A 24,181-nucleotide genomic window follows, 5' to 3' on the forward strand; every position below is an offset into this window, starting at 1 on the left:
ACACTGACTCCCACTCAGAAACAAGTTTCCACCACCAGAAGCATGCCCCTCCCTCTAACGCTTAGCTCTGTAGCCACACAGTGCAAGTCAGCAATGCCTGAGACCGCCTCCTGACTTGCTGTAATCAAAACCCCAGGAGGGTGAGGTGCTGGAAAGCACTACACAGTCACCACAGTGCCTCTGGTACTCACCCAGAGCAGTGATGGATACGGGCGTGCTAGCGTGCCGCTCCCCAATCATCTGCCACTCCCCATCTTGCGTCCGTGTCCACTCAGTCACACGGCACTCATAGTGGCCCTCATCTGCCTTGACACTGTTGAAGATCTCCAGGGTGAAGGAGCCAGGCCGCACCTGCTCCATCTGGATGCCCCCATAGCTGCTACGTTCTGAGTAAGAGGGACCCGGCTGCAGCGTGCCATCCCGATCCAGCCGCACAACATCACTGCGCCTGTTCTGCTTGTCCACAAGTTGCCAGGTGACGGAGAGATGGCTTTGGGGCCCAAATCCCGAGCGCACACTGCAGCCAAAGCGCAGGCTCTCCCCCTCTAGGATATTGCTGGCATTGTTGGTCATCTCCACGGAGATGCTGGTCTCTGAAGAGACAGAAGAGAAACGTGTCACATGGAGGAGATGATTATACTCATCCATTTGCCAGTATGCAAGAAAGACAGAGACTTTGGAAGCAGTTCTTCCAAACTTAGGTGTATGAAACAACACACACACTGATTCTGCGCATGGCTAACTCGTGTGTCCAAATATCCAAAGCATGCACATGGCCAGTGACTCGCTACTGGGGAACTTGTGTGCCTAAGAACAGGGAGGGCCAAATTTTGAAAATCTGTCCCATTACTGCCTGTGAAGAGTCACAACATCTTCTGACCACAGGTCCAGGACAAGACTGTAGAAGAGGAATGTGCTGAAAACATGGGTGTTATTACTGGTACTGTAACTCCTGGTTCTGCCAAAAGGCTTCCAAACCCATTTGATTTACAACTATCACAGAATTCTGATTATCATCTTGCTATTTCCAATTCCTATGCAGTTTTCGCAGCTGTTCTCTCACAAACTACTAGAGCTTGCTATCAATGTTTTATGTCATCGGAAAAGTGGGATCCTGAAGTTTCCAGAGATATAAAGACTTATGGCTTGATTTTCACAGGTGCTGAGTGCTGGTAACTCCCACTGCTTTTTGTGGGAGTTGCAGATGCTTTGCACCTTTGAATAAAACATTAAGTCCTGTTAGTTTGTTTCTAGGACTGGTGGTTATGAAATCTCACACATGAAATCTGTTACGGTTCTAGTCTAGAAGTGCTACTTTTTAGGCATCAATCCAATCCAGGACTTCTGGCTAGTGTAATTTTCAATCCCAAATGAACAAGAGTCCATGCTGAGAGACTAAAGGACTATAATTGACCCTTACTTCAGGATAAATGGCTTCAGAACAAGCTGCATCTCACTACAAGATTAATAAATGGGAGGTAAAAATTACACAAAAGCTTTTCTCAGCTACTCCTTTGTTTGCTCAGTATATATTGTTGGGTTAACTTTGAGGATACTTGCGTGGCTTGTCACATCAAAGTTATTTGAGTTGGAGAGAAAGAGCAAGACAAAGGAAATGAATGAATCAGAGGACTAGCTCTTCTTGCCCTGTCTTTTCTGTATTTATCACATCCCCTCCGACACACACAAGACATTCAAACAGGGTCAGACAAGAATGTTTTCACTAGGGTGGCTGAGTGAGGCATCCAGTGACCGAGTTGGATCTTTGTGCTAAAGAGCGAACGGTGGCTTGGGAAGGATGCAGTTATTTCTGCTCCTTGACCCATGGCACATCCCCTCTGATCTGAGGAGCTGATGGGATCTCCTGCAAGAGCACCAAAGCAGGGGCAACTGATCAGCAGGCAAAAATCCCAAACTCCCTTCTCTGCTATCGAAGTAAGAAGTACAACCTGGGGCAAACACCAAGGCAAGGGCCAATTTTTCCAGCCTAAGAACCCGAGTAGTGGATACCTCCCTCCCTGGCCTTTAAAGATCTTTCTGGCTGGGTTTCTAAGCCTCACCAACAAGCTTTCACTGTGCATGAACTTCTCCGGTTGGGGTCCCACCCCAAGTGACAACAGCTAAGTTTCTCAGGCAGTCTCTGCTTTGCATGGGAGGGCACACACAGACACAGCACCATGCAGAAGCATGCCAGTCTCTACTTACTGAGGGGCAAGACCGTGATGGGCGTGTTCTTCGGCCGCTTGCTCTCCTTGTCAATGAAGTCCCCCGTCACCGTCTTCTCCCGCTCCGTCACCCGGCAGTTGTATTTGCCGCTGTCCTCCAGGCGGAGGCGGTAGATCTTTAGAACAAAGACATTGTCGCTCTCCTTGGCTACCTTGAGCTGCCCCAGGGCCTCACGCTGGGCAAAGTCACTGTTGAGGACGGGCACGGCGTTGGGCCCCAGGCTGGCAATCAGGGAGCTGTTGAAGGCCCACGAGATGGAGAAGTAGCGTTCTGGGATGTTCTGCGCCTCCAAGATACACCGGAACGCCACAGGCTCACCCACCGTGTACGTCCGCTTCTCTGTCTCCAACCGGACACTGAACTCCTTATCTGGAGAGAGACACACCAACGCGCAGCAGTGTCACTGTAGCACTGCACATGTGGAGGGGACCCTCACCCAAGAGGCAGACTGGGCAGCAGGACACTTCCATGCTTCATTTTAACCCACTTCTCAGCCACCCCGTGTCCCACATGTACCCTATGTTCATGCCCCTGCGTCTCTCCCTGTTACCTCTGCCATTAACATACAGTCAACACAGGACTTAAGCAGAGGTGTACGGTGCATGCAATTGCTGCCTGGGAGAACACAGTTCATCTCACCCTCAGGAGGAGAAGCAGCCAGCTGCTAGGTTTGCAAAAAGCTGCAATCACAGTCAAACCAGGAGCGGGGAGAGAAGGAATAGCTCATTTCTTTTCAGCCTTTTTATATTAGAAGTGCTGTTATAGTCAGAAGAAGGACTCCAAAACATACTCTCTCAATAACCCTGACCTCTTATATAAAACTGTACAGATACCCCTCTGAAATGAGTACTAGTTCTGTCTTTTAGAAACTGGGATAGAGGGGTTCAGAGGGTGGGAGGGGGATCAGGGTAGGGGGTTGGGTCACAGGAGGGGGTGCAGGCTCCAGGCAATGCTTACCTCAGGCAGCTCCCGGAAGCAGCAGCATGTCCCCACTCCAGCTCCTACGCAAAGGCGTGGCCAAGTGTCTCTGTGCGCTGCCCCATCCAGAGGTGCCATTCCAGTGGTGCAATTCCTGGCCAATGGGAGGTGCAGAGCTGGCGCTTGGGGCGGGTCCAGCATGCAGAGCCCCCGGCTGCCTCTTTGCCTAGGAGCTGGAGGGGGGACATGCTGCTGCTTTCGGGAGCTGCACAGGGCCAGGGCAGGCAGGGAGCCTGCCTTAGCCTTGCTGCGCTGCCTACTGGACTTAATTTTTAACCAGAGCCACCAGGGTCCCTTTTCAAACCGGCGTTCCTGTCAAAAACCGGATACCTGGCAACCCTAGGATATTCCCTTCTTCAGGATTTCTCAATTATAGAACATCGGTGCAGATCCAAAGCCTCTCTAGGGAGAGGAATGCACTCCTGGGGAGGGGGAGGTCTCTGGAAACTCCAAGGACAGAGGCCAAAGAGATTAGCCCCTTGCAGTAGGAAATGTTGAGTGATAGGAAGCCTATTTTTGGAGGCCTCTGTTTGCCAGAAGCTGGTAATGGGCAAAAGGAAATGGATCACTATTACAGCACATCTAGTGACATCTGTCCCTCCTACCAGCAATAAAGCTGTTCTGGTGACAGTCTTGAGAACGTCCTGCCACTGGCCACCTGAGGTTCCACCCAGGAAACTGTTAATGAGATCACCTCAGATGATTATAAACGTTGCGACAAAGCACGGGGAGAGTGCTGGATTTTGTGGTAGCCAAGGCACACAACATTCATGGCTTTCTCCTGTCTAGTGTTAAGAATGACTCTGGCAAGAGGGCTTTCATGACTTTCCTAAGGAGACTATTCTGTAGCCAAACCAAACTTCATTGATAGCAGCACACACAGGCAGCGAGGCTAGGCAGGCTGAGCTAGTCACCCATTGGCCTGCTCAGTACCTGAGAAGTCTCTTGTAAGTGGAGCTCTCACACATTCCCCACTCTCTCCCTTATTGCACCACCCACTGCTCCTCCTGATACCTGTCCAAGAGAAAAAACCCTGCAGATACCGACCAGTGGCTTGGATGTTGACGATGGTGCCCTCGGAGCGCTTGCGGGTCATGGCGTACCAGGACTTGTCAGGGTCCTGGATCCACTCAGCTGCCTCGCAGTAGAACTCGCCCTGGTCTGATGGCTGGAGGTTGTAGACGGTGAGTTTGGAGGTGGTCTCTCCCACCTTGTCTAGGCGGACATCGCCAGTGGCCTGCCTCTGCGCATAGGTGCTGCCCGCCCGCAGGACAAAGTCGCGGCTCAGGGAGATCACCTCCACTGGAGGCTCGCCCACTTTCTGGCGGTACCAGGAGATGGAGAGGTGACTGTGTTGGGGTGTACTCTTAGACACCTCGCATTTCAGCTCCAGAGAGTCGCGCTCCACTTTGTTTAGTGTCTGTGGAACTGAGGTCACCCTCAAAGAGTCTGGAATAACTGCAATAAAGAGAATGAAGACAGGGAGGAGATGAGAAAACAAATCTTTACAGGTAGCGGCATTAAGAAACCTCTGAGCCAAGGGAGCGACTAAAGGCTGGATTCTTTAAAGGAGCACTAGGAAGGTGGTTTCTATTTACAGTTCCAGTGACTCAGACATTACAGATGGAAAGCGCTATTAGGCCACATCGAGTCCTCCCCAAATCCCTCAGCCCATGCAGATTGTTACCAACAGCATATTTTCTGGTGCTTTGTTTAGTCTACTGCTAAATGCCCCCAAGCTACCATACAGGGCCTTCTATCACTTCCCTTGGGTTACTGCTGTGTAGCTTAATAGATCCTACTTACTGACAAGGACACTTATCAGATACAGCCTATGTGGTCCTCTTAATTCCATGCCTTCAATCCTTGTCATAAACCTCTGGACCACCCTTAATAATTACTCCCACGCTCTCCTTGGCATTCCCATCCTTCAAAATACTTGTACATCATTGCTAGGGCCTTTGCCACCGTAGGTCATTGTTTGGCCAAGACGACATATTTAAGATCTTTTAATTTTCCCTCTTAAAAAAAGTCAGGAGACAATTCTTCTCTCCCTTGTTTATGTCTATCCACATTTTAACTCCCTCAGCAAACTTAGAGGAAGCTGGCTCCTCTAAGGGCAGCAGTGCAAACACACAATAGTCAATTGCCTGTGTCCTTCTTGGACAGACAGACATCAGGGAATTGGCAAAAGGCTATTAGACACACGTCAAGTTGATTTAGCAAATGGACAGGAAATAAATGCCATGTATCCCATTAAGAAATATGAGTAATTTCCCTACTGTCGATTTCTACAACAAAGATTAGCTACGAAAGGGAAGCACACGGAGATCCAGGGAGAGGGAAAGATAATTAACAAAACAGGCAAAGAGTCCAACACGTGAGAGAGAAAAATCTGTTTGCACAGAATCCACATCTTCTGGCTACCTAACCACAGAATTTCTCCCACAACTCCCCAGGTCCTCCCTTCCTTTTATGCGGAAGGATGGGTTGGGGAGGGAGATGACCACTGGATTTGAAGGGGCACTAATGCCAGGACCAAAAGCACAAAAACACGTAGAGCAACGCAGGGGTACCGTATGAGTAGTTACATCTATTTTTGAATTCATTTTTTAGAAACAGACTATTTCAAGTTGTTTTAAAAAGGGAAAGATTTCTAGACTGTCTGCAAAGCAAAGGACCAAAGATGAACAAAAGGTAGAGTGGTAACAGTTATCTTCTGGAGCCGACAGATTGGCAGAGCCAGTGACTCTGCTGCTGCTCACAGTTTTGATAAGTACCAGCAGAGTTAAATTAACATGTCTCTGGCCAGTTACACAGCCGATACTGTGAGTTGCAACGAGTCAGACACTGGAGTTATTCATGGGTGAGGACTCAAATAATGAGAAAGGGGAGGGATTAGCAAGGAGGTGGAGGAAGTGAGGGACAGAGAACATCTCCTGTCCAGCAGGGAGAGGGGAGGTGCTTTCAGTGTCATCAACTATTTACTAGCTAGAGACTGTTATGAAATGGAGTCCCCACAAGCAGGGACAGTACCATGGTAGAAATCCCTTTTTTACCAGGTCATTGCCCCTGGATTTCAGCAGCAATGCTGACCCTCTTCCCTTTTTCTCCCCACCCTTCCATTATTTTCTCACACGTTGACCACTAGGTAGAGACTTTGGAACCTACTCCACTAGGTAGTTGGTGTCAGACACATTTTTCAAGCCCCGTCCTACCCAGGTGTCAGAGTGAAAGAATTAGTTTCCCCTTGCCTTTGCTTTTAAGCTCAGCAATGGCCATGACAGGCAGCAACTAACTTATTCACCACTCTTTCCTGATGAGATTTAAATTACCATTTAAAACCCATATGAATAAATTTCCAGAGCAGCTCAGTTCTTCCTCTCTGCCCTGCAGTCCTGGGGCTCTCTTGTAACGGTTTTATATTATTAAATAAATTAAATCTGATTGTCATCTTGCTCAAGTCTCTTTCCTGCTGTGCTGCCTCAAAGGAGGATATCTTTGCTACACTGGCCTCAGTGGGATATAGATCAAGGAGTGGAAATGGTTTGGAGAAAAAAAGCACAAGACACTTCTCCACTAACGTGACCACTGCAATACCTCATGTTATTGCTTTCCTGAGTCCTTCCTTTACCTATTTATAACACATCCATCACTGAGCTTCAAGAGCTCTACATACCCCCCATTATGACATTCTTGAGTCCTCACACAACTTTACCAACGCACCTCAATCCTGACCAGCTAAATACACTGCTATTCCACTCCCTGCCTATGAGGGCTTGCCTACACTTACGATGCTGTCAGCGTACCTCCCACGTGCCTGCAAAGCAGTAGCTATGTCCATGGGAGAAACCCTCCCATTCACATAGCGCTGTCTTCACGGGGGATTAGGTCAGTATAACTGTGTCGCTCAGGGGTGGGGATTTTCCTCATTCCTGAGCGACGTAGTTATACTGACGTAAGTTTGTAGACCATGTGGACCATGGCTTAGTGAAAGCCACTGCAAATCCTAACATACAGGCGTCACTCATTCCGCGAAGTGAGCCAGATTACACTCAGGGTACATGGGCTGGGTCTATAAAGTTTGGGTCATGCTCTCCCCATACACTACAGCAGTACTCCCACTGAAAACAAACAGGAAGCGTGTAAAAAAGATGGATGCTAAACTATAGCTTTTATATTAGTAACCACACTTGAAGCTCCTGTTGCATTCAACATCAGTGGGGAAAGGATAATACAGGGCACTTCTAGAACCATGCATGTCCTCTGTTTATTAAGCCACTATTGCATGCAGTTACAGATTTTCACACATAGTGTACCACTTATGCTCACAAATGCACACTTAAGTGTCATATAATTAAGTGTAAGCATCACCATCCTTTACAAAATTTATGCAGGCTCCTGCAGAGGTGGGCCTTTGAGAGAAGTCAAATGCATGGGGAAATGGGGTTTTTGGTGTTCCGAGGATGATATAATTTTGTTTCAGTCATTTATGGCAAATGGTTAGACAAACACCTGTCAGGGATGGTCTAGGTATATTTGGGTCCTGCCTCAGCATGGAAGAATGGACTAGATGACGTCCTGAGGTCCCTTATAGCCCCACCTTTCTATAGTTCTATGCCAAGTCTCGGAGAGCCACTAACGACATATAATGGATGTTATTCACTGGAATATCTGTTAGCCCAACAGAGTGGGCTGGAGTTTATTCTGCCTCCGACACTGTCTGGATCCCCAGATTGCTTTGGAGTTCAGAATATTTATTAATGATGAGAGTGTACATGGCAAAAGTGATCACTTAACTCATTTTAAAAAAGCAAATTAGACTTGCAAGTAACAGAGAGAATAATGAATAGGAAACTCTTCTACAATGTCACTTTTGACAGTCACTGTGAGCATGACGTCACACTCAGAAGGGCACATTTCAAAAAGAAACTTATTTCGAGCCCATTTCCGTGCCCAGGTTTGATAGAATATGCTGGTTAGCATCCGAAGAAGTCAGAGGTAGTTTTACTTGTCCAGCAGAATGGACCAGGGCATGTTGTTGCTGCAGAGTTAGCTTGAGTGACCAGCCCACAGATTAGCCTACCCTAGAAGTGAGCAGCCACACTATCAAGCTATATCTGAGTTACTGTGTCCTCACTAGAGCTGTGTTCACCTGAGGGTGTGGCTAGGACTTCTGGGGGCAGATTCCATGGTTCCTTGGGCTACAGTTAAGATGAACTGCTCTATGATCCTTTCCGAGTGAATTATGGGAGAACCTGCCTGTCCTTCTGGGCACATAGTGGGGACTTGTGGAGGACTATCTAACGCTTTAGCCTGTGTCTTCATAGCCAAGTGGGCAGGTTACTAGCCCAAGCGAAAATCTCACCGGGGCTTTGGCCTATACCCCAAACAAGATGGCTAATCTGGGTTTAAAGCACCACCAGCTCAGGTCAGAAGTTTGTGTGTGTGGACAGGATGGGAGCTGGGACAATAGCAGAGGAAAAGCCTGGGTTAACTTTGCATTGAAGACATGCCTTACGAATCTGGCCAACAGAGCTGTTTGCTAAAGAGTGGCCATTTGAATCCAGCAGGAATGGGTCAGAACACCCATGGACCTGATTCCAACAAGAATGCTGCAGTGAGAAACAGTGTGGTGAGGGAATGAAGGTGGGACACAGCGACAAGGCAGCTGGGCAGCATGTTCAGGGGAACAGGGAGAACAAAAGACCAGGTGGCTGGGCAGTATGCCCAGGAAAGAAAGGCAGCAGAAAATCCTGTGCACAAGGGGGAGGACAAGGCCCAGGCAAGAGAGGCTAGGCAGCAAAGAAGCACGTACAAAGGAGCAGGGACAGAGAGATTAATCAAACGGATTGAGATCTCCTACTGCCACTCTGGAGCCAAAAGATACTTGGAATTGCTAGAGTAGACAGTGTCAATTTTTTTTATTGAAAAAAAGCAAGGCAGCTAAAAATACAGGGCTCCCTAATATTTTCCACACCCATAGTTGACACCAGGCGGTATATAAATCACAGAGAGGAAGGGAGATGGTCCCTGAGGCACACTCTTTCAAAGGTAACGGTCCACATTAAGGAAAAGTTTGAGAGCAAGTGTTATAATAGGAGCCACCATGAGGTGGCGTCAAGATTTCAGCAAGAATTGTGTCTAGGCAAGAGAGTCTGGTAAAGGCTCTCTGCCCTACTGTAAAGATAAGGAGTGCTGCTGAGAGAAATGTTTTATCTTCTCTTGCAGTTGGACAAAAATATCCATCTCTTCCCAATAAATCCTGGAAACAAACTGTCCATTCATAAAGCTTCTAAACACACCACAAAAGTGTAAATATTAGCCCTCTATGGGATAAAACATTAATCCTATTTCACAGCTGGGAAATCGAGGCACGGAGAGGTTAAGAGACTAGTTTAAGGTCTCACAACAAGTCAGTGGCAGAACTGGGATTACATATGAGTTCCCGGCTCTACTTCCTGTGCTTAAGCACAAGACCATGGCATCTCTTGGATATTAATCTCAGAAGGGAAGAATATCATGTATTTTGCTACTAACCCCATCTGCAGCAGCGCCCCCTCACCCTGTGCTGATGCAGTAGCTCCGTCCTGATGGAGCAATGGCCACCAGAGTGGTCATTCTTCCACATTTTCTCTCGGGACTCCACAAAAGATAAGTCATCTACAAAAGGAGGTGTGACCACGTGAGCTGCACACCAGAGGGAAACTGGGAATTCTCCAACATTTTGCGGATTTAGGCAAATCAGTAAACCTCAGCTTCCCCCTCTGTAAAATGAGGATAATGCAACTCTAGAAGCAGCATGGGTTGGTGGACAAGACACTGGACCTGGAGGCAGGTCAGAGGCAGAACCAGGCATCGAACCCATATTTCCTGGGGGTGACTGTGGGCAACTCACATCACCTCTCTGCCATTTTTCCTCCCACATTTTGCCTCAACACAGATTATAAACTGTCCAGGGCAGGGAACCTCTCCTTACTGTATGCATGCAGTGCCTAGCACACTGGGGACCTGATCTCAGTTGGGGGGGGGGTGGTCTATGAGTGCTATTTTAATAAAAATAAACTAACAACCACCATCACCTCGTGTCTTTTTCAACATAATTACTTAATGTTTTTACTAATCTTCAAGACCTTCGACAAACACAGTGTAAAAGTGGTATGTACTCTAGGACACTGTCCCAGGTCCATGGCTGCATATTCCGTATAGTACGGATGGGTCTGAATTTGCCAAGTGCCAAGCAAGGACTATTTAGCCAAAACATAACCCTGCTTCCCTACTCCTTGGAAACCACTCTCTGCCTGACGAATACTGCTCTGGATTCTAAGGGGAATTAACGCGAGTTCAGTTCCCATCTGGCCCACTACACCCTGCAGCCCCAGAGCAATCCCATCTCAGATTCAGTAACCTCCTCCTCCCTGATCTCTCAGGCTGTGCTAGCAAGACACAACCAAGCTGTTCAAGATGAACTGTAATGCTAACACCAATTTAGAGAGTACAGGCATGGGCTGAGTCACCTTATTAACCACAGCGTAATGCAACTGGCACAAAGATTTAACATTTAGTTCTTAGCCCCTGAAAATTGCTCACCCTTCTGTGACCACCACAGATGTCCCACAATGCAACACTCTGTGACATTACTGATACCAGAGAAGTCTGCAGTAGTATGAGAATAATTGGTAGGACATTATTCCTGGGGTCATTCTGTGCAGAAACCCATGCTTACCTCTGCTCTGAAGCTAGCTTTACAGTTTGCCTTATTGGACTTCATTAGCACTCACCACTCTAAAATAAGAGCCATGAGGGATCATGCAGCTGCCTTATAATGGCAGAGAGGTTCAGAGGAGACACTCTGGCAGAGTGCTCTGTTCAGAGGGCTCTGGCATTTGAAGTACCTCAAAGTAAGCAGAAGGCATCAGAAACAGTGTTAGTAAAAGCATCTGCCTGCTACTGCCTCTCTCGGACACAATCCATACACCCATAGTATTGATTTCCATTCTACACAGTATCCAAAGACTTGCGTACATGTAGGGGGGATGGTGAGGAAGGAGAGATACCTAGATTAGCACTGTAATCCTCTCAGCCCTTGTTTCTGGTAATTAGTTGTGTGTGTCAAGCTATACCATCTACAGCACAGCAGATGAAACTACAGCTCTCCCTCCCTAACCAATCAAAAGACATACGCACTGCCTACAGCAGTGGGCAAAACACAGCTGCTTACAAGGAGAATGTGATAAACTCCCTAGAGGTCACCACTGAGAGTCGATGAGATTGAGCAGAACATTCTACAGGGACATGCACCTGGATTGATTTTTTTGTTTTGTTTTCAGAAGTACAGCCCAACTAAAAAAAGGTGGAACAGGAAAAGCTGGGCAGTCAAAAGAAAGCGTTGTTCCTATTTCTACTGCACTAAAGTAAAATTGTCTTCACATGCAACATGAGGTCCCAACATCGCTTACACTTCAGAACCCCCTAATCCAGGGGAGGGCAAACTACAGCCCATGGGCCAGATCCAGCCTGTCAGGGCTTTCAATCTGGCCAGCAGGATTGCCAGCCCCGTGGTGCAGCAGGGCTAAGGCAAGCTCCCTGCCTGCCCTGGCCCCGCGCCACTTCCAGAAGCAGCTGGCATCACGTCCCTGCGGCCCCTGGAGGGCTGGGGGAGGGGGGGCACAAGAGCGCTCCGTGTACTACCCTTGCCTGCAGGTACCACCCCCTTCAGCTCCCATTGGCCGGGAACGGGGAATCGCAGCCAACAGGAGCTTTGGGGGTGGTACCTGCAGGCGAGGACCACGCGCGGTGGAGCCACCTGCCCCACCCCACCACCAGGAGCCACTGTCGGACATGCTGGCCACATCCAGGAGCGGTGTAGGGCCAGGGCAGGCAAGGAGCCTGCTTTAGCCCCGCTGCATGCCGCTGCCACCCTGTAGCTGCTTGAGGTAAGCTCCCCTCCTGCACCCCAACCCCCTGCCCTGAGCCCCCCCCGCACTCCACACACCGACCCCATGCTCTGAGCCCCCTCCTGTACCCCAACCCCTTGCCCTGAGCCCCTTCCTGCACACAGCACCCCTTCCCACATTCCTTCCCGCACCCCTGCCCCCGCCCTACATTCATGGCCCTGCATACAATTTCCTACCCAGATGTGGCCCTCGGGCCAAAAAGTTTGCCCACCCCTGCCATAATCCTCCTCCCCCAATCTGGTCTTCCAGAGTCTGGAAACATTGAAAAAACCCTAACACAGCAGAATACGGTAGGATTATACAAGGTAAAAATTGTCACACCAAAACCACTGATTTTGCATTGAGCTAAGTACCCAGCCTCCTCATTGTACCAGAGCAGACCACCAGGCCGCCATCAAGGCTAGTATACTCTGACAGAATTGACACTGGGCACTTCTCTCCCCCACCCTTTTTAAAAGTATAAACCCCTCGCTTCTCTACAATGCTATTCCATGAGGTGTAGGAGGGAGACTCTCTCCCTAATCTGGTAATTATCTTAATACGTGAATGCAGACATTTCATTTTATCATAGTTACCCACATTATATATTGTTAATATTGTATATTTCTCTACACACATGCAAACCACTATGATGAGATTACTGGTTCTGTGGATGACGGGAAAGCAGTGGATGTATTGTTTCTTGACTTTAGCAAAGCTTTTGACACGGTCTCCCACAGTATTCTTGTCAGCAAGTTAAAGAAGTATGGGCTGGATGAATGCACTATAAGGTGGGTAGAAAGCTGGCTAGATTGTCGGGCTCAACGGGTAGTGATCAATGGCTCCATGTCTAGTTGGCAGCCGGTGTCAAGTGGAGTGCCCCAGGGTCGGTCCTGGGGCCAGTTTTGTTCAATATCTTCATAAATGATCTAGAGGATGGTGTGGATTGCACTCTCAGCAAATTTGCGGGTGATACTAAACTGGGAGGAGTGGTAGATACGCTGGAGGGCAGGGATAGGATACAGAGGGACCTAGACAAATTAGAGGATTGGGCCAAAAGAAATCTGATGAGGTTCAATAAGGATAAGTGCAGGGTCCTGCACTTAGGACGGAAGAACCCAATGCACAGCTACAGACTAGGGACCGAATGGCTCAGCAGCAGTTCTGCGGAAAAGGACCTAGGGGTGACAGTGGACGAGAAGCTGGATATGAGTCAGCAGTGTGCCCTGGTTGCCAAGAAGGCCAATGGCATTTTGGGATGTATAAGTAGGGGCATAGCGAGCAGATCGAGGGACGTGATCGTCCCCTCTATTCAACATTGGTGAGGCCTCATCTGGAGTACTGTGTCCAGTTTTGGGCCCCACACTACAAGAAGGATGTGGATAAATTGGAAAGAGTCCAGTGAAGGGCAACAAAAATGATTAGGGGTCTGGAACACATGACTTATGAGGAGAGGCTGAGGGAACTGAGATTGTTTAGTCTGCAGAAGAGAAGAATGAGGGGGGATTTGATAGCTGCTTTCAACTACCTGAGAGGTGGTTCCAGAGAGGATGGTTCTAGACTATTCTCAGTGGTAGAAGAGGACAGGACAAGGAGTAATGGTCTCAAGTTGCAGTGGGGGAGGTTTAGGTTGGATATTAGGAAAAACTTTTTCACTAGGAGGGTGGTGAAACACTGGAATGCGTTGCCTAGGGAGGTGGTGGAATCTCCTTCCTTAGAAGTTTTTAAGGTCAGGCTTGACAAAGCCCTGGCTGGGATGATTTAATTGGGGATTGGTCCTGCTTTTGAGCAGGTGGTTGGACTAGATGACCTCCTGAGGTCCCTTCCAACCCTGATATTCTATGATTCTATGAAACCTAACTTTAGAGTTAGGCTATTGAGACAATTAACCCTCAAGTAGATTAAATAACTACACAATCATCATATGTAATCCACAAACACACAAAACTTGTATTGACCTGCTAAGGGACTTAACAAATATTCTATTAGCCTTACATTCATGATTCAGTTAACAACAAGGGCATGTGAAAATTCACCTTGCAGGTCCCAACAGCCTTAACTTTGACTAGCAAATACTCTTTAGGAACTCTTTCAGTACATACATCACTAACATATGTGTAAATTGGACTACGTAACATATAGTATTAATGATATAAATCCAGAGTCTTAAGTATGTCTTGTGGGAGACTGTTAAGGTTATTGGAATGTTCAAGGTGAATTATCATTAACTGAATGCATAAATAGAATATTTGTGTAAATTACCTTAATTAAGTGATCATTTTGATCCTTTAGTACTTAAGTTGCTAAAGAAATGACTATATCCCTTATGCATAAACTAAATAAAGAACTATCAGTTTAAAAAAACCTAACTGTGCAAGTTTTCTGTCTAGGATTTCCTTTTTCTAATAAAGTACGGATCCCTGAAAAGTGGAAGTCTGGTTGGCACAGGGAAACATATATGCTTGGTGCACAGTTTTCTCTATAGTGATCAGCTCCCCTGTGCTCCCCAGAGGCTCGCTGGACTGACACTCCGTACCCGTGCACTTTGGAGGTATGCAGCAGCAAGGCTGCCCTTCAGCACACTGGCCTCCAAAGGCCAAAAGAAGAGGAGCTCTACATCTCATGTGCCTCCCAAAGTGCACAAGAGGGGAGACTGGCTGAGAGGTGTGCGGGACAGGAGCTCCCTTTCTTCACATCTGAGGGATTGCATGCCGCTAAGCTGCCTACCTTGCAAAGCTGTCGGACCTTGGAGCTCTCCTGAACCGTCACCATCTCCTGCAAACTCCCTCCTATCTGGCCCCAGGACCTATGTGTAAAATTTCATGATTGAATTTTGGTATGTAAAGTTTTATCCATCCACGTGTGACAACTGCCATTTTCTCTGTGACTGAGATGGAAATATTAATGAGGAATAATGAGGTGGGTTTTGGAATATTTTGTTTATAAAAGCCCAACCTTATGCATGAGATTTTGCATAGTGCTTTTTGGTTTTTTTGGAAGAGTAGGAACAGTTAATTTAAGTGAACTGTAAGCGAGAGGGAGCCCGAAGAGTGTTAGAAAACAGTTCTTAGAAGTCTGAATGGAAAAAGATGCTGCTTTTAAAATAAACCGAACAAAAAAAAAAAAACACCCCACCCACACAAATACTCAACAGACTCACTTCAAACTCTCACAAAAAGTTCAACTTGTATTTGAAGAGCAAGTGGTGTAATTTTGGTGATGGTCAAAAACTTTGTTTTCCTTCCTAGCAAGGAAGATCTAAACCTTGGGTCTAATTGAACCAGCTGAACTATGGAGTCATTACCAATTTGTTCATTATGGCAAAAAAGGGCTCCACTCTTGCGGAGCCACCATTACCACTTACAATAATCTTACTGCAGCATTCCATGGCAATAGTAAAATAATGCTGCAGCTTGTTTTTTATTTAAAGGGGAGGGCATTACCCATTTAATTTCTGGCAGGGGGGCAACGGGGATTGAAGAGTTAAGTGAGACAGCATGGCAGTTGTTTCACAGCAGTAGTGATAAATCCTCAGATTACTACAGCATCCTTGTTTGTGCATTAATGACTGGAATGTTTACCTCAATAGAAATGCATTTATCAAAGCAATTGCATGAGTTCATATAGCCAGCAGGGAGGGAAACAGGAAAAAAGAGGGGAGGAAAGGGTAAGTCAGTGACATTTTTTTTAAACTGCAAATTAGGTCAGCCTTTGACTCAAGGCCTGCACTCCTCCTCACATGATGCACAACCCCTTAGTCACGCACTCTACCTGATCCACATGCTTGTCAGAGACTGTTTTTTACACTCACAGGATTCAACAGGAGACTGCACTGCACAATCTGATCCAGCTCAAGAAATCAGAAGGTTCTTTGCTGAAGACAGACCCATGAGCTGTGCACTCACCTGTTAGGGTGCAATGCTGTGACAGAGCAGATGCTCACCTGCCACCAGCAGGTCAGAAAACGTTGCTACTACCTGCCAACATTTGGGTGGAAGGAATGTGGCTACACCTTTACAATCCATTGCCATATTAGACTAGGAGAGCTTGTAACAAGGACAGTGGAAAAACAATAAGCAACCAACAAAATTCTCACTGGCACCTAGGGGCCCCAACTAAAACCAGAGTTCTACTGGGCCTGTGCCAGGCACCATACGTACACACAGAAAGGAACAATCCCTACCTTAAAGGGCTTTCAATCTAAACAGACCACACAGACAAAAGGAAGAAGAGTTTATAGTTGGCACTTTTCTCCCACATCCATGAATGGCACACCTTCTCAGAGAAGTTCAGATAAAAGCCAGTGCCCCCTTCTGGAGCAGGGTTAGTAATCCCAGCGGAACACCCATTGCTATATGGCAGGGATACTCAGGGACCATGTAGGCAACTTATGCAAAGCTCAAGGGCTCTGCATAAGCGTTTTTAATAAGGAAATAAACCCACAAAGCCCTAACATCTCCTTGCACGCCTATCTTCCTTGGCAGCCTGGAAGGAGCTACTTGTTTCAGGTTTCAGAGTAACAGCCGCGTTAGTCTGTATTCGCAAAAAGAAAAGGAGGACTTGTGGCACCTTAGAGACTAACCAACTTATTTGACCATAAGCTTTCGTGAGCTACAGCATCCGATGAAGTGAGCTGTAGCTCACGAAAGCTTATGTGCAAATAAATTGGTTAGTCTCTAAGGTGCCACAAGTCCTCCTTTTCTTTCTACTTGTTTAAGTTTCCACCAGCTATAAATTTGCAATTGATCAGCTGCATCTGCACACTACCGTCACGTGACAAGCTACAGTGGGTGCCCCAAGAGCTGCATTTGGTTCATACTCTGACTTCTCCTCTATTACTGTGACCACACAGCACCCTAATGCACTGACAACACAGAGCCGTGCCCTGGGAGGTTTCTCCCACTGATGAGCTATGGCTGCATTCAAAGCTTTGCCCTACTTCCCTTGACTGCCTCTGACATGTAGTACAGCAGGTGCTGGGAGGCAGGGTGTGAAAAGCAACGTTTATGCTCAACAGCAGCCAGAGCTTTTCCAGTTTACTTAACACAGCAGCATCTCACTCCCCTCTTCCCAGCTTAGGAAGCTATTATTCCACAAGGAGTCTCCTAGAGGGGGAAAGAACAAAACAAAAAAACCTCTTCCCTCCTTCTGTGCCCATGCCAAGGGCACCAAAAGAGCATGTCTGGTTATTAAGGCTGCTAAGTTGGGCACAGCAGTTCAAGTGACCCAATAAAGAAATCTGGGGAAGGGGCCACGGCAAGGGAGAATGTGGATTGGCAGAGGAATCTCTGAATCATCTCTTGCTAGCCAAGCAAAAATAAACTGAAACATTTGAGGAATTAACCCTGAGGCAGAAGCATCCAAATGATAAGAAATGCATGGCAAGCAGAGATTGTCAAAGGGCAGGTGTATCACCCATCCGTGGGTACACAAGCCTATGGAAGGGGCAATGGCAGAGGTAGGGGTGTGTAAGTAAAATTCACTTAACCCCTCTGAGCTGCACTGAACTGTGAACTAGACCCGCTGTAGCAGGGACAGCATGGAAGCCAGCCTACAGCCAGGATGCATGCACACGTCTTTTAGAAGGGAAAGGTGCATGACAGTGGCATACAGAGCATCAAGAAGAAATCCTAAGAGGGTACAATAGGATTAAATTAGCCAAGCAAAACAGTAGGCTGAATGTCAAGGGAAGGGTTTGCTACCAGAAGAGTAATACGTCATCCCCCTGGCAGAGGGGCAGGCCTACCAGCACCTCAGCACGCTGACAGGCTTCCGTGTCTGGCAGACACCCGAGGACACCATCCAGGAGATCTTGCAGGATGCCGCCAAGATCGACGCCTCCGTGCTAGCACCGTGGCAGAAGATAAATGTCCTGAACACCTTCCTGATCCCCCGCATCTCGTTCATCCTAAGGGGATTCGCCGTGGCGAAGGTACACCTCAACAAGGCAGACAAGACCATCTGGCAGCTGGTGAAGAAGTGGCTGTTCCTTCCCCAGAGAGCCAGCAACGAGCTGGTCTGTATCGTCCACAGGCACGGTGGTGCCAATGTCCACCACATGGGTGACCTGTGTGACATTGCATTGATCACCCACGCCTTCCACCTGCTGATGCTTCCAGACGCCATGGTAAGGAACATTGCAGCAAAAGCCCTCCATGACACAACAAAGAAGCGGATCGGCATAGCCCCCTCCAACCAAGACACAGCCAGCTTCCTGAGCGGTTCACTGGATGGCGAATTCGGATGGGACGGCCGCGACATCGCTTCACTGTGGTCCCATGCTCACAATGCCACACATCACCTGGGGAAGTGCATCGGCTGCCGCTGGGAGTGGTGCGAGAAGCACCAGGAGCTGGGAGTCCTGGTGCCGCAGATCAGGTCTGAGGACAACACCATCAGGCATGCTGGAGAGGACTCTGAAGGCAGCCATCCACTCGCTGTACATGGAAGCCCTGAAGCGTAAACCGGACCAGGGTAAAGCCTTCGAACTGACCAGCAAGTGGGACGCCAGCAACCATTTCCTCGCCGGGGGCGGCTTCACCCGTTTTGCCGACTGGCGGTTCATCCACCCCGCCTGGCTCAACTGTGTCCCGCTCAACGGAGCCGTCCACCATGGGAACTGAGACAGGCGTTGCAGGAAGTGCAGCTACTCCAACGAGACCCTGCCCCACGTCCTGTGCAGCTGCAAGCCCCACGCCAGAGCCTGGCGGCTGTGCCACAACACCATCCAGAACCGCCTAGTGAAAGCCATCGCACCACGCCTGGGGGAGGTCACCATGAACTGCGCCATCCCCGGTACTGACAGCCAGTTGCGATCTGACGTGATAGTCACCGACGAGGCCCAGAAAAAGATCATCCTCGTCGACATCACGGTCTCCTTCAAGAACAGGACCCCGGCCTTCTGCGAAGCCCGAGCTCGTAAGCTGGCAAAATACGCCCCCCCTGGCCGACACCCTGAGAGCAAAGGGCTACAAGGTGCAGATGGATGCCCTGATCGTCAGACCCCTGGGCGCTTGGGACCTCTGCAACGAGCGTGTGCTGCGGACCTGTGGGATCGGTTGATGCTTCGCATGGCTCATGCGGAGCCTCATGGTCTCGGACACCATCCGATGGTCCAGGGACATCTACATCGAACACATCACTGGCCACTGACAGTACCAGGAGGTGTGAGCCAGTACGACATTGTGCATCCACTATGGGAAAGGGACAGTTTCCATTGGACTGTATGAACTGGAACCATAAACTCACTGAACATTAAATCCCTCCAAATGAGGGTAGATCCATCCCCATCATCGTTTCCACTCATTATACTCCACACCTGAACATAGCCATTATATGGACAACATACCCCCATATCTCAATGTCTGTACTTTGACCCGTTAAATTTTTACCCCCAATCAGGGAGATTGCAGATTATGTAGTCCTTACGCCACCCGTTCCTAAACCGAATTTCGGACCCCTTGATAATCTGTACCTTATTTCCTGATAACCAGAAACTTCTATGCCTAAACTCTGTACCGTTTTCTTTTTACTTCAACATTATCTTAATGATCTCTCATGCTGACTGCATTATGGAAAGATGGTTGCTTCTCCAGAATAAAGGAAGAGACCTGCTTATCATGTAAGCCCTCTTCCCAAAACTCCTTAAAAACAGTCCTTTGTGCTTCACATTTTGCATTTATGCTCTGTAGAAATAATTATTAATATACAGCTCTTAGACAGGCATGGCCCCAATAAAGGAATAACTCGAAGAGATTCTAGATCTCATGTTATACAGGTCAGACTAGATCAGGGTTTCTTGAGCGTTTCAGGCTGACAACCCCTAATTTGCAGCAAACATTTTTTGCAACCCCCTTACATTTGCTATGAAAGCAAAAGTAAAAACTGTCGCAGCAATAACAACGCTAAGCCTATATAATTTGTGTGCGCATTTCAGGGGCTTCCGAGAATGCTTGACCTTGAAGGATAAGGGCATGCAGGGAGTGGGGGAGTGAGATTCTTATGTTTTAGACAGTAATAAAATTGTCAGTGTCTCACAACCTGCCACCCATTATTGCCTTATGTGAGCCCTTGGGGGGGTCACAAGCCACCATTTGAGAAATACTGGACAAGATGATCTAGTGGTTCCTTTTGGCCTTAACAACCTATGAATCTATATGGCTAGCAGCAATTTAGCCTCAAAAAATTAAGGGAGAGCCAAGCTTGGGATATGACTTTTGTGAGCATTATTACCACTGATTATTTGTATTACAGCAGCACCCTGAGACTCCAACTGAAATCAGGGACCAATCACGCGAGGTGCTGAACAGATACAGAGGCTGCACCCAAGTGCTTACGTTGTAATTTGACGAGAGACAAAAAAAGATGAGAGGGAAACAGATACAAAAGAGGGGAAGGAGCTTGCCCTATGTCACTACACAGGTGAGTGGCAGAGCTGGGAAGTGAACCCATGTCTCCAGTGTCAAAATTCAAGGCCCTATCCACTGCTTCATAAGCAGCATCACAAAACTACTTTTGTATTCGCAAAAAGAAAAGGAGTACTTGTGGCACCTTAGAGACTAACCCATTTATTTGAGCATGAGCTTTCGTGAGCCGAAAGCTCATGCTCAAATAAATGGGTTAGTCTCTAAGGTGCCACAAGTACTCCTTTTCTTTTTGCGAATACAGACTAACCCGGCTGTTACTCTGAAACCTACTTTTGTATTGTTCACACAAGGCTAGAGTCCTTTGGAATTAACTGTGCGCTGCTACATCTTTGGCAAAGACTGGGGAGCGAACAACAACCAGCATCAACAGACCTCAACCAAGGCAGCTGGACACCAACTTCCCCTGGACCCAGGCAGTCAGTAGGCATGCAGAGGTCTTAAGCTTCCAAGGGAGGCAGAGTTAACATGCTGAAGTTCTGCCAGGCAGGGGGCGGGGAGAGGAAAACAGAGTTGAATCTGAACCTGCTTGTCTTTCAAATGGCAGCTAAGGGTGGGTCAGGTGAAGGTGATGGTGAAAATCTTTAAAACAAACACACGCAGGTACTGGGCATTTAGAAAATATTTTACCTCTGCTAATAGTTTTGTTTAAACCTTAAAACATGATTTGTAACGTAGGATTCCATGAACATATATCTTCACAATGCAACATACCATTTTCTGAATGGCAAGATCAATGCTTGTTGGAGGGTTTTCTTTTTTTGTATTCCTTCGGTGCTGATTTTGGCAGCTCAAAATTGTTGCTTTGAGCAAACTTCACTGCAATGATCAAAGGGAAAAGTCATAGATGACTCCGTGGCGTTCTCAGAATGGAGTTTTGGCTTTCTCAGTCGTAACAAACACATGCTGCGCTACTGCATTAAAGAATTAGGATAAGCACTGCAATCTGACTCAGATTCTGAAATAACTGCACCAGACCAAACTAGTGTCAGCAAATGTAACCAGGTGATGATGTCCATCTGGACAAATATATTTTCATGAGCTTCTTTTGTTGTTCTTCCAGGATTTCACCTTCCCTGACCAACTGATAAGAGCCATACTCTTGGTGAAGTTCTTCACACTCATGTATTTATAAGACAGGGGAAAAACCGACATACAAAATGCTCAGTACTTGAAAACCCTAATCTTGCTGCATTCTGACAGTCAGCTAGTTTGCAGTTCACAGCTGGCTGATTTTTTTAATGGATAGGTTGTAGAGAGCATACTGGGCAGCCTTCATGTATAGTACCCTGGCTGTTCCAAAGAATACTCCCATCTTTCTCTGATGTGTGACTTTCATTCTGACCTTTCCTGAGCTAACTGGATATAATCCCAAGGAACAGGCTTCCATTATCAACTTCCATTATCCATTATCAACTTCCATTATCAACCCTTTTCTTTGCAAAGGGTACAGCCCATGAGGTGTAAACCACACCAATTCTGACCTTTTGTCAACTGTTTCACAGACATACTGGTGTTAATTTCTTAATTAACAAGTACTCCTTTTCTTTTTGCGAATACAGACTAACACGGCTGTTCCTCTGAATCCTTTTCTTAATTTAGAAGACAAAGGAAAGAAGCTGCTCCCCTTCATGAGTTTGTTAAAGATTGCAAACAATGGAATGGTTGTCTAATGGGAAAATAGATGGCTCTCAGTCACAGAGGTTTGGAATGACTAAAACAGGCATAAAGAACAGGAGTACTTGTGGCACCTTAGAGACTAACAAATTTATTTGAGCATAAGCTTTCGTGAGCTACAGCTCACTTCATCGGATGCATGAAGCTCATGGAAGCTTATGCTCAAATAAATGTGTTAGTCTCTAAGGTGCCACAAGTACTCCTTTTCTTTTTGCGGATACAGACTAACACGGCTGCTACTCTGAAACCTAAAACAGGCATGTGTAACAATCTGTTTTGTAAACAAGTCTGTAAACAAGTAGCTCTTGAGAAGGTCATATTGGATGACAGCCCCCACATCAGCTAGCTCAAAGCTTAGCCAGGAGCCACTAATGTGTTTCAAGATTTATTTATTTTGTATTAGGTGTCAGAAAAAATTATTAAATGCTCTCTTCAGTGAGTTCTTCCCAAGTCAGTGGAACAGGCCTATAGTTAAGTCTTCCTCACCAGACCCAGGGATGCTGGACTAGCCTGGCAGCTGTTGTTATGGTGGGAGGGGGACATAGTACAAATATCTAACATAAACACACTTCATTCTTATCCAGCACCCAGCTCTTCACTTAAATTCAGTGAACCCATACTGATGCTTGCTTTATCCACAGATAATCCAACCAAGTTCTTCCACAACATATTGCTATACTCAAGTGCTGCATCAGTTTTAAAAAAAGATTGACTCTGCATTTGTCACTCATCCATCCACCTGTCCCTTCCTCCCTGGTCTCCCACTCGCCAAAGGAAATAAGTGCCCAGATGAAGGCAGTAGCAGTGGAAAGCTCAAGGCCCCTTGCAAAGATGGCCATCCCAAAGGGTCAGCAGGAGAGGTGCTCATATGCGTGAGAGTTAAAGCTTTATATATTATTGAGTTAGGTGCAAAAGCCAAATGCTTCTGTCACTTGCAAAATGCTGTAGAATGGTAGGTCTGCTAAGGACATGGGTAGCCAGGATGCATGCAGACCTGTTTGGATGCAGGATAGATACCGTGTGGAGCTTGTCTCCCAATACCTGCCATATGTATTTCAAAAGTGCTAAAAACATATTCCAGATTATAAAAATTCTTAAAATGGAGTCACTGGTGAGAGTACTAATTCATTTAATTTCTTGGTAAAAACAGTATTAAAGTGATGCATTTAAAAAACCCACTCACATACTGGCAAATAGAAAGATTTATATGGTGAGTGGAGTAGCTCTAACAACACCCGCTTCTGCAGAATCCAAGCTTTTTTGGTTAAAACCTTCAGAATACAAACTGTATGTCACTGATGCAATATCATCTTCCTGAGTCTGCAGACAATTCTAGTTGCTTCTGCTGCTGCTCATTTCAAAGTTGCATCAGAGCGCAAAAGGACCAGAATTCTGTCAGATTCAGAAATGCTATCCAGAACCCGGCGATCACCAGTGAAACTAACAAGCATCAAATATTTCATTCCATAACTGCTTCTTGAGAAAGCTCAGAGCAGCAGCAGCAAAAGACTGGAGTTTTTACTGATGATAGCAATCAGACAGAGGGGTGTGTGTGTGTGTGCCTCTCTTTTGCTGTGGAAGCCAGGGGTCTGGGGTAGGCTGAGCGTAATGGAAACACTTGCACATCCTCCTCAAGTCACAGAAGCCAGAAGGCTCTCGAATGGAAGAGAGGAGAGAAAACTTCTTTTCAGCACTCAGAAGTGCCTGGAAGCGTCAAATTTATTAGACACTTCCCAGATTAAAAAGTCAAACTAGTCAAACCGCACTGTGGTGGGTCTCCTAAGGAGTACTCAGGGAAGGCACATTAATGGGAATCCCAGCTGTTTGCCAGGGCACTGCCCCTTGCCTACGCCCCCCACACCTCTATCTTGTGCACTGGTAGTTGGCGCTCTGGTTAACACACAACTGGTAAATGTTTCAAGCCCTGAGAGTGCTTAATGT

At 47.1% G+C, this 24,181-nt stretch overlaps 1 protein-coding gene across 4 annotated transcripts in view; it reads right to left on the bottom strand.

Annotated features, from left to right (window-relative positions):
• The window catches only part of IGSF3 (immunoglobulin superfamily member 3), a 162,565-nt gene that overhangs the window by 50,304 nt on the left and 88,080 nt on the right, over positions 1-24,181 (bottom strand). For 3 of the 4 annotated variants that reach the window (XM_073304574.2, XM_073304565.2, XM_073304593.1), the window contains 3 exons: positions 4,252-4,662; positions 2,206-2,595; positions 192-593 (listed from right to left, as the gene is read on the bottom strand). In XM_073304574.2, the coding sequence (XP_073160675.1) occupies positions 192-593; positions 2,206-2,595; positions 4,252-4,662 (1,203 nt within the window). The remainder of the gene's footprint in view (positions 1-191; positions 594-2,205; positions 2,596-4,251; positions 4,663-24,181) is intronic. The other variant, XM_073304603.2, reaches the window with a different exon arrangement.

This window comes from Lepidochelys kempii, chromosome 1 (genome assembly GCF_965140285.1).
Source record: "Lepidochelys kempii isolate rLepKem1 chromosome 1, rLepKem1.hap1, whole genome shotgun sequence".
Lineage (NCBI taxonomy): Eukaryota > Metazoa > Chordata > Testudines > Cheloniidae > Lepidochelys > Lepidochelys kempii.